Here is a 14,087-nt window from a genome sequence, read left to right as displayed (position 1 = left end):
AAAATTGCAGACTAGGAGATTAAAGAGACTCTTCTTTGGAAACATGAACAACCTAGAAACAAACCGTGTCCGCTGACCAAATTGTCTGGAACACTCATGCAGATGCCCACAAAAAGGGCTGTGGACCTACTGGAGTCAAGTAGGCTGATCACTGAAGCTGATGGAGCTTGACTCTCTCTCTAATGCAGAGGCTACCACTTCAAGACAGAGGTGTGACTCCTGCCACAAGCTGACCTGTTTGTCTCACAAGGGAAGATGCCATGTCCCCAGCGGTGTTACCATCTACTGCTCCTGGCAGATGGCTGCATCAGACCTCTGAACCCCTCTCAGAATAAGAAGTGCTGCCCCACCGTTACTGATTATTTTCAGGTTACTGGTTAGCAGTTTCCAGCCACACCACTGTGGCCCTTGAAATGAATCTGGGTACTCGGGAATGGACTGATTTTCCACCTCTCTCATCCGCATTCCCCCCCAGTCCATACACTTCAGTAAGGCAATTTGATCACAGAAATCAGGTATTCCTAGAAAGAAATCATTCCTTCTTGGCTACTTCTAGGGTAATAGGCAAGACAAAAGGGGGAAGAATTATAGGCCACTATGTAAGTATATTTTGAAAACTGAGGATTCCATCTTGAGCACTGCTGGACATGAGGCATTTTTTTTTTCCCTAGCAGCACCCCCAGGTCAGCGGGGTTGATCTGCACTCCGGGTAGCAGCACAACTGAAAGAGGCTCAGGGATTCAAGTTTAACTCTGGTTAAGTTTTATAAAAGTGCCCTCCCTTGTCCCTCTTGCACCTGACCTTTCCAGATGAAAGGTGTAGGTGTAAGCAGGGGAAGAAATATCTCAGATTCCAGAAGGTATGTGGAGGAGAGAGCATCATGATTTTTTGTCTTTTAGAATCACCGCTACAGCCTTCCTCCAAAGGGAAAACATCCTGGTATGGCCATTTGAAACTGCTATAAGCACACCCTATTTTACTTCCCACTGCATCTTTTGTGATCCCCTCAACTGCATAGACCACAGAACATCAGGAGAGGGTCCCAGCTCCTGCCCCTTCCTCACAAAGCACTTCTGGATATCGTCCCCAAACATATCCATATCATGGGCAAATGCCATAAAGAAAAAGATAGCTTATAGTACATCAAAGTTTTAAACGTCTCTTCATCAAAAGACACCTTTAAGAGAGTAGAAAGGCAAGCCCGATTAAAAAATGTTTCCAATATACATAACTAACAAAGGACTTATGTCTTCATATAAATTAGAATGAACAATATGAAATTCAGATATTCAATAATTTTAATGTGCAAAAATGGCAATTCATATAGTTTAACTTAGTACTTAAAAACTCCTACAGGGGCGCCTAGTTGGTTAAGCATCTGACTCTTCCTTTCAGCCCAGGTCATGATCTCATCATGGTCTTGAGATCAAGTCTCTGCCTTGAACTCTGTGCTCAGTGTGGATTCTGCTTCAGATTCTCTCTCCTCCTGCCCTCCCCTGGCTCATGCTTTCTCTCTCTAAAATAAATAAATAAATAAATCTTTTTTAAAATAAAAATAAATAAATAAGGACTCCTTCTCTCTCTCTCTATCTCCTGAATAAATAAATAAGTGAAATCTTTTTTAAGATAAAAACAAACAAACAAACAAAAACTCCCACACATCAATAAGAGAACTCAATAAAAAACAGGCAAAAGGTTGAATAATCACTTCAAGGCAGAGAACAATCAAATGGTCAATAAATACTTGAAAAGGTGCTCAACCTCATTATCAGAGAAATGAAAATGAAAACCAAAGCCAAAAGGAGATACTACTACAGACCCACTAGAAAGCTTAAATCTAGAAGACCAATAATAACAAGCAAGGATGTAGAGCAACTGGAATTCTTATACATAGCTGGTGGGAACATAAATTGATAAAGCTATTTTGGAAAACTGTTTAGCTATAATTATTGAAGCCAAATGTTTTATGTCCTATGAACCAATAATTTCATTCCCGGGTATATACCCAACTGAAATGCCTACATACTTGTGCACCAAAAGACTTGTACAGGAATTTCCATGGCCACAGTATTTGTAACAGCTTCAAAGTGGAAATAATACAAATGTCTATCAACACTATATAAAGAAAATTATACAGACAGTTCCCAACTTAGAATGGTGTGACTTACAATTTTTTGACTTTAGGGTAGTATAAAAGCAATACATATTCAGTAGAAACCAGACATTGAATTTCAAAGTTTGACCTTCTCCTGGGCTAGTGATATGCAGTATGATTCTCTCTCCTGATGCTCTGCGGTGGCCGGTGTGCTACAATTCCCAGTCAGCCACACAGTCACGACTTCTTTTTTTTTTTTTTTTTTTTTAAGATTTTATTTATTTATTTGACAGAGACAGAGATCACAAGTAGTCAGAGAAGCAGGCAGAGAGAGAGGGGGAAGCAGGCTCCCCACTGAGCAGAGAGCCCGATGTGGGGCTCGATCCCAGAGCCCTGAGATCATGACCTGATTTGAAGGCAGAGGCTTTAACCCACTGAGCCACCCAGGTGCCCCCAGTCACGACTTCTAACAACTAAAGTACTAATAAACCTTTGGTATCCATACAACCATTCTACTTATCACTTGCAGTAGCATCTTCAATAAATCACAGGACATATTCAACACTTCATTATAGAATAGGCTCTGTGTTAGATGACTTGCTCAACTATAGGGCCAATATAAGTGTTCTGAACATATTTAAGGTGAATTAGGCTAAGCTATGTTTGGTAGGTTAGGCGTATTAAATGCATTTCTGACTTACGTTATTTTTAACTTACGATGGTTTATCAGGACATATCCCCATTGTTAAGTCAAGGAAGATCTTGAATGTTTACCCAGGAGAATAGTGCAAAGAAATGAAAATGAGTGAACCACAACATCCAACAACACAGCTCAACCTCACAAAGACCATGTTGACAGGAAGAAGCCTGACACGAAGGAGTACTTACTGCATGAGTCCATGATCAAGTTCAAAAACAGGCAAAAGTAATTCCTAATGTTATTGGTAAGGATGGTGGCTACTCGTGGCTAGGAGTAGTGAAGAGGGAAGGACATGAGGTTAGTTTCTGGAGGGCTGATCATGTCAATTGTTTGATCTGGACGCTGCTTACATATATTCACTTTCTGAAACTGCATCAAGGGCACACTTAGGATTTGAGCACTGTTCTGTATGTTTTCTCTACCTTAAAAAATAGGTTTGCAATTTAATTTATTGTTAAAAGAACAACATTCAAATAATTTTTGAATATCAAAATATTAAAAAGTAAAGGAAAATTATGAACACGAACGCTAAACAACACAGGAAGCCAATCAGGACCAGAGGACAGAAATTATATTATTGGAATGATGGTATTGCTAAAGTGAGGGTATAAAACTGCTACTGAAAGAAGAGAAGGTGGCTTATCATGAATCAATATTAATATTAGTTTGGTGAGAATAACCAACTAGCTGGACGAGTATGGTAGACAAGTCCAGAACGATGGCTATCACACCCACCAAACTTTCCATGAGACGACCTCACTGATGGCCCCTGCGGTTTCATATCCAATCCACTGACTGGTCAGAGACCACTGGTTTTGTCGAGCCCCAAAATGTGAACTGAGGGGCACCTGGGTGGCTCAGTGGGTTAAAGCCTCTGCTTTCCGCTCAGGTCATGATCTCAGGGTCCTGGGATCGAGCCCTGCATTGGGCTCTCTGCACAGCAGGGAGCCTGTTTCCACACACACCCCTGCCACACCCCTCTGCCTACTTGTGATCTCTGTCAAATAAATAAATAAATCTTTAAAAAAAAAAAAAGTGAACGGAGCCAATCAGATTCTCTCCCATGAGAATACAGGCCTGAATAGATGGAGTGGATGAGAGATGCAGCAGGGAGAATTAAAGCAGGAAAAAAGCAAGAGGAAGGGACCACAATGTCTTAAGTCAATACCATGAGGTTCAGGACAGCCTAAAGTTAGGGCAAGCAGCTGTGAGGAGAACAGAAGCAGTGAGGAACCAAGAAGGTACAAACATGCTGAAAAACAGGTCGATGGGTACCAAGGTCCTAATATCACCTAGGCCACAAGAAATGTACTAGAATGAGATCCACAATTTCAGTATTCCCACCGTCCCACGACCACACACAGAGGTGACCATTATTCAAGACAACTTGACTTCATATCTCTCCCTTGCAATCAAAAGGGCCGAAAGCAAATATTCACATAGCAGAAACCAACTAACCCCAGAAAAGTTTAGCAATACTAGAGAAAGCGTACTACACCCTTGTTTACTGAAACCTTAGTAATTGCCTTAAAACAACATTGACTAGCTGTTGGGTCTCAGAATTTATTTTGAAAGACTGATGAAACACTGGTTTACAAAAGATGCCCAGACGGTTGCAGACTGATGCAAAATACTGAGTGAGAAGAAGCATTAAGGATGTCACAGGAGGAAGCACTCTTTCTTGTTCTAAAAAGGTTCTTCAGCTACACAGCTGTAAGAGTTTGGCAAATGGACTTCAGTAAAGCGAGGAAGAACCCTCAGTAAGAGAATCACCTATAATTTAATTTCTCATAGAGTGACATCAAATCATGAAAATATCTTTACCCCAGGATCACAGCTAAACAAGTGTTTTCAAAATTTCTTTTCTTTTGGATTTAACATACCAGAAATCATTTAAAAGCTAATTCCACCACCTTGACGTCTTCACAACTACTGTCTTAAGATTTTTTTCCTTTATAATAATATCAAAGAAACAAAAAGATGAGCATAATATAATAATTATAATATATAGTAAATATTATAACATATAGAATAAAATTATAATAACATACATTAAAGCAGAAGCATATTACATACTCTTTCTAAGGTCGTTCTTTTCATTTTTTTTAAAGCTTTTATTTATTTATTTGACAGAGAGAGAGAGAGACCACACAAGCAGGGGGAGCAGCAGATGGAGAGGGTGAAGAAGGCTCCCCGCTGAGCAGAGAGCCCAAGGTGAGGCTCAAATTCAGGACCCTGGGAGCCGAAGGTAGATGCTTAACCAACTGAGACACACAGGTGTCCCAAGATCATTCTTTTCAGAGTCACATCTAGTATAATCTTCAATGCCAAACAAGGTCTATGCAAAAAAAGAACAAAACATCCTTATTTACAAGTAAAATAATACAACGTGTGGGACTTGCTTTAAAATCATCTAGGGGGAAAAAAGCATGTGTGGGGGAAACAGAGAACATGAGAGCAGAAAGTTGGAGGCTGTTGAAGTTGGGTGATGGGTATATTGGCATTCCCTGAACGATTCTATTTCATGTTAAAATATTTTTAAAGAGGAAGGGAGGGGGGGAAAAAGAGGAAGGGAGGAAAAAACTTACTAAATGAAGTAATGAAAACAAAAAGCTAAAAGCCAAAGAGGAATTACATCAGAAAGGATTTAATAGAAACACCAGCTGACAAACGAGGATACTATTCGCACGCTACGTGAAGAGCCTGGCGTGGACTACAGCCTGGGAGCCTGGCCACAACCTGATGATGTAGGTCCCACTGCTATGCTCGTCTTCAGGCAGGGGTCCAGGCTTAGAAAAGGGAATTGCTCAAGATCACATATCTGGTACGGAGCTGAGTCCAGACAGAAACCTTAGCAGGTTAACCCTTGAACGGAACCATAGACAGTACTACCACTGACTGGACCTGGAAATTAACAGTCCTAAAGTTTAAAGAAAGCAAATTCTTTTTTTTTTTAAAGATTTTTATTTATCTATTTGACAGAGAGAGAGATCACAAGTAGGCAGAGAGGCAGGCAGAGAGAGAGGAAGGGAAGCAGGCTCCCTGCTGAGCAGAGAGCCCGATGCGGGTCTCGATCCCAGGACCCTGAGATCATGACCCCAGGTGAAGGCAGAGGCTTTAAACCCACTGAGCCACCCAGGCACCCCAAGAAAGCAAATTCTTATTGGATGTGAGCAGCCTCCTATTCCTACACATCGTGGTCCCACATTGCTCATCCCAGGAAACCTTCTCAGCTTTCCAATCTGCCCTCCGTTGGACAGCCCTAACCCCACTGTTTACATTAGTCACATAAATGGCATGGGCTCATAAATACAGTTCAGGAAATGAATCAGGCATTGTCTAAATTAAATCAGACCAATGACAAAATAAAGCATTTCAGGAATCTGAAGAGAATGCAAAGGACTGGTAACCAGAGTCCCTCAGATCCCAGCATCATCGGTCGGTCCCCGCCATGTCACACTGCTGAGTATGGGAAGAGTTAATACAAGAAACTGCTGCCTACATTTTAAAAGAATGCAGCACTAAAGGATGGATGAATTTTATTTTTAAACACTACTTTGTAAATATCGCTCTATCTGTGTCTTCCCGGATCTTACGAGAATTCTAACTTTCATTACCTTACTCTACTCCGAGGCCACAAGTCATGGAAGGAAGCTGGCCTGCCAGTTTCCTCATTTCTTCCTTTATGTTCAAAAAGAAAAGAAATCTTATTTAAATAAACACTGATCAACTCAAACTTGTGTGTGTGTGTGTGTGTGTGTGTGTGTGTGTGTGTTACTCTGTCTTCTCCTTAAAATTATACCTGGGGCATTTTGCATTCACTGTGAGGAGTTTTAAGGAAAAATTATTTGAGTCTTTATGGTTCATTGAATCATTAAGTTTTTCAAGTTCCAGTAAAAAGGAAAAGTGAGAATATGTGCTTTCTGCAACTCTGTTCCACCTACTGGTACCAATGTTTTCTCAAATAAAAAAAGAAAAAAGAAAAAAAGAAATCCTACTGTTTTATTTTGTTTTTTCCCTGAATATACACACAACAATATTTGAATTCATTGGGCAAAAACCTCAACTCTACCCTTTGGTGGAGCCAAAATAATGCATTTATAACTTCTCAATCAGCTAATCTTTTTTTTAAATTTTATTTTTTATTTATTTTCAGCATAACAGTATTCATTATTTTTTCACCACACCCAGTGCTCCATGCAATCCGTGCCCTCTCTAATAGCCACCACCTGGTACCCCAACCTCCCACCCCCCTGCCACTTCAAACCCCTCAGATTGTTTTTCAGAGTCCATAGTCTCTCATGGTTCACCTCCCCTTCCAATTTACCCCAACTCCCTTCTCTCTAACTCCCCATGTCCTCCATGGTATCAGCTATGCTCCTCAATCAGCTAATCTTTGAAAATTATACCAGCTGACATGTAATGACTAATTTCAGAATAATGGTTAATTTTTAGAATAATGGCCAGATATTATCAGATAAACCAATGTTTACCACAGTACTATATTGATGCCTAACAAATATCAGCTTCTAGTTTCATTTAAATGTTAATTAAGATTTTACTATATATATGCTTGAATTAAGATAAACTTATTTCAGATAAAAATTTATACAGGGATTAATGTAACACAATAATTATATGTATTCGGTCCTGAAAAATAAATCTCCCTAAATTATAGACAGATTGGATTTATAATCGACATATTGAAACATTAATGATACAAATAAAAATCTGTAAACTCCAAAATATGTAATTGCATGCAAATGTTTTATATTTATGATAGAAGATAACAGTACTACAAACACACACACATATACACATATATCCCTTTCCTATAGGACAAATGAACAGGCATGAAAACACGGAGCTACTTTGAAAGTGTGAAAATTAGGACTTACGTAAGACCTAAGTAAAGCCAGATTGCTTGTCAATCTGGCTTCTTTCATTACAAAATAATCTTAATGACTAACTTTTTCTATTTTACAAAATTAAAATTATATTGACTGCAGAATGCATAGTTACTGAAAAACATGGACAAAATCAACCTAAAAATATAATCTGTATTAAACATACAGCAATATCAATTGTTTGAACCAATTATTAATATTTGTTGCTAAAAGCAGAAACCTGTGGCTATCACACATGCTTTACAATTTACCGTCACCCAGTGAGAAGAAAATACCTCTATTTTTTAATTCTCAGAGAAAAAAATCATGTTACAATAATATAAACAGTAAAGTTTAGCATAGCCAAAATTAAAGTAACTACATTTTGCTAATCCATGGATTATTTTTCATTTAAGTTTGAAAGATTACAAAGTTCCACTAATAAATCATTTCTCTCCCTTAAATTATGTTTTAAAACACTTTGTTACAATTTAATTAATATTTTTATTCCATTTTCCTTTCACTTACGTTCAATAAGCAAAGGTTGAAGAGAAAATAGTGAGCTCGTTATTATATATCAATTAAACGACATGAACGAGACTGAATATCCACCATCCACACTCCCTACCCTCCACAAGTATTTCAGGGGTTGCATAAAGCTCTGCCTACTTAAATAAAATGATTAAAATCCTCCACTTGCAGTCACTAAAATGACTGGCTAGTAAGGAGGCGACAGGGGAAATCACATAACCTTTAATCCCTTTAAAATTAAATTAACATGTTTAATTCATCACAGATATGACAAGTATCTACTACTTGAAGCCTCCAGAACTAAGCTGTTTGACACCCAAAATGCCTGAAATCAGGGTGAAAAGAACATTTAACATTACTAGGACAGTAAAAATAAACACGGCTTTGTTCCTATATGTCTCTCCTGCTAGCAGGGAAGACACATACAGTCTCTTAAACGGATTAGACTAACCAATGTGTACTTTCACCTAAGTGCAAATATTTTTAAAGATCCCTTACCGAAGGAAATGAATGCCATGTAAAATTGTTTGTTTAAACGTAAGTCTCACTTTTCTTTAAAAATACAGAGGTCTGCAGTTACATTCCCCAAGAATTGCAACTGCCCTGGAAATAGTTTTTAAAGGGAAATAGGAATAAACAAAATAGTGATTCACATACTACAATCCCAACCCCCATACCACTCAGATTTTTAAATTCCCTTTTTTTTTTTAATTTGAGAGAGAGAGAGAGAGAGAGCACACACACTAGCAGGGGGAGGGGCAGAGGGAGAAGGAGAAGCAGACTCTCAGCTGAACAGGGAGACTGGACCAGGACAACAGTTTCAAAACCTGAGCCGAAAGCAGACGCTTAACTGACTGAGTCACCCAGGTGCCCCCCAGATTTTAAATTTCTTGAGGCTCAATCAACTTAAGTAGCCACCTTCCTACGGCACTCTTCAAGATATTTCTTTTCTAGAGCTGGACTTTGGTCACCTTCCTCTCCCTAGAATGCTTTCAGTCTTAGTGCTGGCATAGGTACAAACGAAAAAAGGACAACAGACAATTTCTAAGAGCTGAAGTGAGGTTCGAATTCGATGTAATAATGGAGGATAACACAGAGCTTGGCCCACAGAAGGTACTTATTAAACTCAAGTTCCCATTCCCCTCGAACACCTTTACCTAGAATGAAAAGTTAAGTTTTTCATTTCACGTAAATGGAGATTTCTTTAGAAAGTAGTGCCACCAACACACATGTTCAAGAAAAGGCACATTACTTGAAATTTTTTTTAGCTGAACTCATTTTGATTTTATCACTGTAACCAAAAGTACCTAAAAAGTAGCCACTATGGAAACCTGATATCAGAGCTTTGCCATCAACCAAGGACCTACAAAGTGAAATCTTTGGGACATTCTTGAAAAAAGGGAGCAGTGCAAATATCCCTTTAACCTAGGCACATTAGGAAAGGGAAATACACCTTTTTTTTTTTCTAACTGGAAACAGTTTTGTTTTTTTTTTTTTAAACCACTTTAACAGTGGTTTAAAAAAAAAAAAAAGCACCTTAATTTTTTTTCTTTTGTCAACCAACGAACTTTGGATTATTTAGAAGAAGCAAACCAATGAGTGTTTTCCTCTTACTATATAACTTACTGAAAAACACAATCAATTAATCAGAGTTTAAGAATTATTTGAAGGATAAGTAGCATCATTAAGAATGATTGGAGACATTTTATAGCAAAAATTACATTAACTATAAGCAACTGTCAACAGCATTACATCACATTCCAAGGTAAATAAGAAAGTCTCCTCCTGTAGCAATGATATTCCTATTGGTTTGCAAATCTGCTAACTTAACTGATTTATTAGAATGTCCGCTTTGATCATCTGCTTGTCTTCAGCTTCTCAGATTTAGTATTTATCGCAGAGACCGGTAAACTTTAAATCTTGTGAAATGGTCTGTCACATCCTCTACACAGCAAAAGCTCACACTGCTGTTACAACATTAGAAACAAGAGATGTCATTATTGGAAGACAACTTGAAATCTTCTCAGCCAAACTCTTAATTTTAAATATTAAGAAATGGGTTTCATTCACAGAAAAAAAACAGAGGAATTGTTAAGAGATGGGAGTAAGTCAAGGCAACATGGTGGCAGAAACCCACTCTGCCTCGCTAAATCTTCTTTCAAGCCCTAACCTTCAACTGCGTTTATGGGGTTGATGAAGATATTTACTCAGAAAGCTCCAGGAGCACATTTGGAGAAACAGAGCTTAAAACGGACCCTGCTCAAGGTCTCAACTTTGCCAGCTTCAAGTCTAGGTGCTTGAGAAAATGTGAGCGCATAGGAACACAAATGAACTGAAAAGGAACCAACAGCAGAAACTGCAGGCTTAAGGTAGAAGTTTCTTCTTGTTTCTTATCTTTGCAGTTTCTCCTTAATTCTTCAGACACACCCAGACAGACCCTGCTAGAGAGGAGCATCCATCTGCTAAGGTAAACTAAGTCACAGAAGCAAACCTAACCGAAGACAAAAATCTGACAGATGTCCCAATCCAATTCCTAATCCATTTTGAAATGCTTGTTCTTTACTTCTCAGTTTTTCTACAGGCACCAAGGGTTCCAATTTCTATCCTCTTAAAGATGTACTGAAGGAGTGAGAAATACTCATGACTTGTATGGCAAACAGAATTTTTTTCCCTAGGATGACCTGTTCAGGACTTCCATTAGAAAGTGGTATTAAAGTCATACTATTTGGAGGTTACGTTTATGTATTAAACTGTGGTGTAGAGAAAACTGTCCTGAAGAGGAGAGTCCAGATAATATCCAAGTAGAAAAATGCTGGTTTTCATATGTGAACTAGTCAGACAGCCAGATAAGTTGCAGCAAATAACATCTTCGCACCCCCAGCTCAAAAAGAAAGAAAAAGGAAGGAAGGAAGGAAGAAAAAGAAAGAAACAAAGAAAGAAAGAAGAAAGTGTTTATCTCCTGATATCAGTATAAATACAAGGAGAAAAAATAATTTGAAATTAAGTCAATGATACGTATTCAGGGTAATTTAAAGTACCTATTTGCTTTTACATATAATAACACTTAAGAACTTATTGGGTTTTGGCTTCTGGGGGTCCTTGGAACACATACCTTTAAAAAAAAAAAATCTCACCAAGAGAGAAAAAAAAAAGTAGATACTGAAAATCTGCTTCCTCAACACCCTTTTCATGCACTTAAATTCTAAAATGCATGACTTGAAATTTAAACTTCTATTTCCAGTATCTGTAGCTACAAAACTGAAAATTAGCTTTTCAAATAACCCGCAACATGCCATCAAAAACCAAAGGGTGTATTTTTTAAATATCAGATTCATGTGCAATATAACAAGTTTAATCAGTTCAATCTGTTAATGATTTATAGTGAAACCAAAGCGGAAAAAAAAATTTCTGGTTGATCTAGTTTGAACTCCCTCTTAATTTTACACACTGTTTTATGAGCCCTAGGGGTTATGTAGGCATCTTATTCATCATTCCATCGCTAGCGCCTCCCACAGCCAGGTTTTTGCAGAAGCTGTTTGGTCTGAACTGCAGGGGAAATTCAGCTGTGAAACATTTTTACTCAACAGCAAAGACAATCAGCCTCTTTTTTTCCGAGCTGGAGATGTAGAAGCGAAGTGAGAACATTTGGGAGCATAAAATTAGTCTGCTCTAACTTTATTAGCCGAACGGTGATTGGAAAAAAAAAAAAAAAATACAAATTTTGCATTTGCAGGAATGGGGAGGAGGCATGAGTTACTAAATCTGGAGGGTTTGTTTTTTCCTCCCCGAACGCATACACAGCAAAACTAACAAAATTATGACCCAGGATAAAAAGGTCACATTTGGTTTTGAAGCATTCATTTAAAAGTACAGAGAAGCGTTCTCTAAAAATGCCCACAGGTTTAAACATAACAGGAATGTGGCTACCAAATACTAATCCTGAGGGAAATGGATACACATTTACCTCCATAATTAGACCCAGCAGGTCAAATATGAGCAAGGTAAACCGACATAAACCACAAAAACATGAAAATCGCCAAAAGAAAGTGCCTGTCCTTCCTGGGAGCCCCCGCTTGTTCCTTGCACAGCCAGCAATCAAACATGCGCAAGCAAAAAAAAAAAAAAAAAAACCTCCAAAAAAACAAAACAAAACAAAACAAAAACCCCCACACGCACCAGCCGGGTGAGGGAGAAACCAAACTTTTCCAAATAAGTTAGTTCCGTCGTGCCAGTCTAAACCCAACAGGTGTCAACACACGTCACCACACTAAATTCTTCAGAACTAGGTCTAGAGAAGAAATGGATGGTTAACAATGAAACTTAAAAGACCCGACCGCTTTCAGGGTCGCGAACGCAATAAAGCGGAGCCTCCGTTCCGATTACACGAAGGTGGGGGGTCGGGGATGGAGACGGGGTGGCGCGTGGAGATGGCCTGCCCCTGACACCGCAGGGGGACCTTGGATCTCGGAGCACGGTTCCCGCGTTCGGTCAAGCCCTAGACCTCGAGGGCTGGAAGGAGAGGGAGTGCCGCGGCCGCAGGGAGGGAGACCGAGGAGGGAGGGCGCGTGCTACCTGCTTGTCCAGCGCGTCCCGGGCGGCGCCCGGCCCGACCCCGGCCCTGGGCGGCGCGGGCGTCCGCTCGCAGCTGCAGCCCTCCAGGAGGTACATGCCCGCCGGGCGGCCGCTCTGCTCGCCCTCGAAATAGAAGAGCACATTCTGGTAGAGAGCGAACCACTTCTCGTGCCAGCGACTCGCGTCGGCTGCCTTCTTGCTCAGGAAGCCGCGTTTGGTGCCCTCCTTGCGGGCTAGGAAGGCCAGGTACAGGGCGTGCCCCTCGTTGTAGCGCACGCTCTTCTGCATGGTGAGGGCGCGGGGGGCTCACCCGTGCCTCGCAGCCATCTCCAGGCCGGCTCGCCCCGGGGCCCGCCCGCTGCGGTCCGGTCCGGGCGAAGGGCGCCCCCTTGTCTGACGCAGGGCGCAGGGCACCCCGCCGGCCTTCGGGGCGCGGCGCCGCGAGGGTCCGAGGGGGCACTTGGCTGCGGCCAGGGCACGTTCTCGGCCGCGACCGCCGCCCTCCTGGCCGAGCGGAGCCCCGGGAGCCCCCGACGCCCGCGTGGAAAAGTGGCCCCGAGAGGGCGCCCCGGCCCGCCGCCGCTTCGCCCAAAGTTGCGGGAGCCGGAGCCCCGCGGCGGGCTGGGGCGGCGCGACGCGCGGCAGCCCGTGGAGGACTGTCCTCGAGCAATTCGCTCCGGGAGACAGAAGGTAAAACGTCACGTGGGAGATCAGCTGTAATCGGCTTGGAGACCGATTTAAAGGGCAAAGTCGGCGCGGCGGTGGTGACGGCGGCGCCGCTCACCCCGGCGCGCGCGTCCACCCTCGCCCGCCAGCCCGGCCGGCTGCCGCCTCTGCTCCCGCGCCGCGGTGGGGCGGAAAGCCGGGCGGTGCGGGCGCGCGGCGGCAGCGCTCACCCGCTCACACGCGCGCCCGCAGGCACAGACCAATATATACACTCGCATGCACACAGATGCACACTGGCACAGCATGCACAGTCGCAACACAGTGCTCGCACTTCCACAGTTCTCACACGACGTTCACACCCATGCAAACAAGAATACACATACACACAAATAGTCACAAATTCAGTCACACTCACATACAAATACACAATACTTACACACACAAGATTTGCACTCATATATGCAAATACAACCACAATGTGTGCTTCACACAAAAATGCAAAGCCATATACAGTTGCACATTACACAGGCACGTGCACACACTTACATGCTCACCCAGACACACACATTAACAGACACAAAACATGCACGCAAACACATACCCAAACTCACTCACACTAGACACATACATGTACACT

General features: G+C 41.4%; 1 protein-coding gene across 2 annotated transcripts in view; it reads right to left on the bottom strand.

Moving 5' to 3' along the window:
- RASGRF2 (Ras protein specific guanine nucleotide releasing factor 2) overlaps window positions 1-13,619 on the bottom strand; it is a 260,071-nt gene extending 246,452 nt beyond the window's left edge. For both annotated transcript variants that reach the window (XM_059175372.1, XM_059175374.1), the window contains exon 1: window positions 12,785-13,619. In XM_059175372.1, coding sequence (XP_059031355.1) covers window positions 12,785-13,072 — 288 coding nt within the window. In that variant the 5' untranslated portion in view covers window positions 13,073-13,619. The remainder of the gene's footprint in view (window positions 1-12,784) is intronic.
- Window positions 13,620-14,087: the final 468 nt, after the last annotated feature.

This window comes from Mustela lutreola, chromosome 5 (genome assembly GCF_030435805.1).
Source record: "Mustela lutreola isolate mMusLut2 chromosome 5, mMusLut2.pri, whole genome shotgun sequence".
Classification (NCBI taxonomy): domain Eukaryota; kingdom Metazoa; phylum Chordata; class Mammalia; order Carnivora; family Mustelidae; genus Mustela; species Mustela lutreola.
This window is presented reverse-complemented; position numbering and strand designations above follow the sequence as displayed.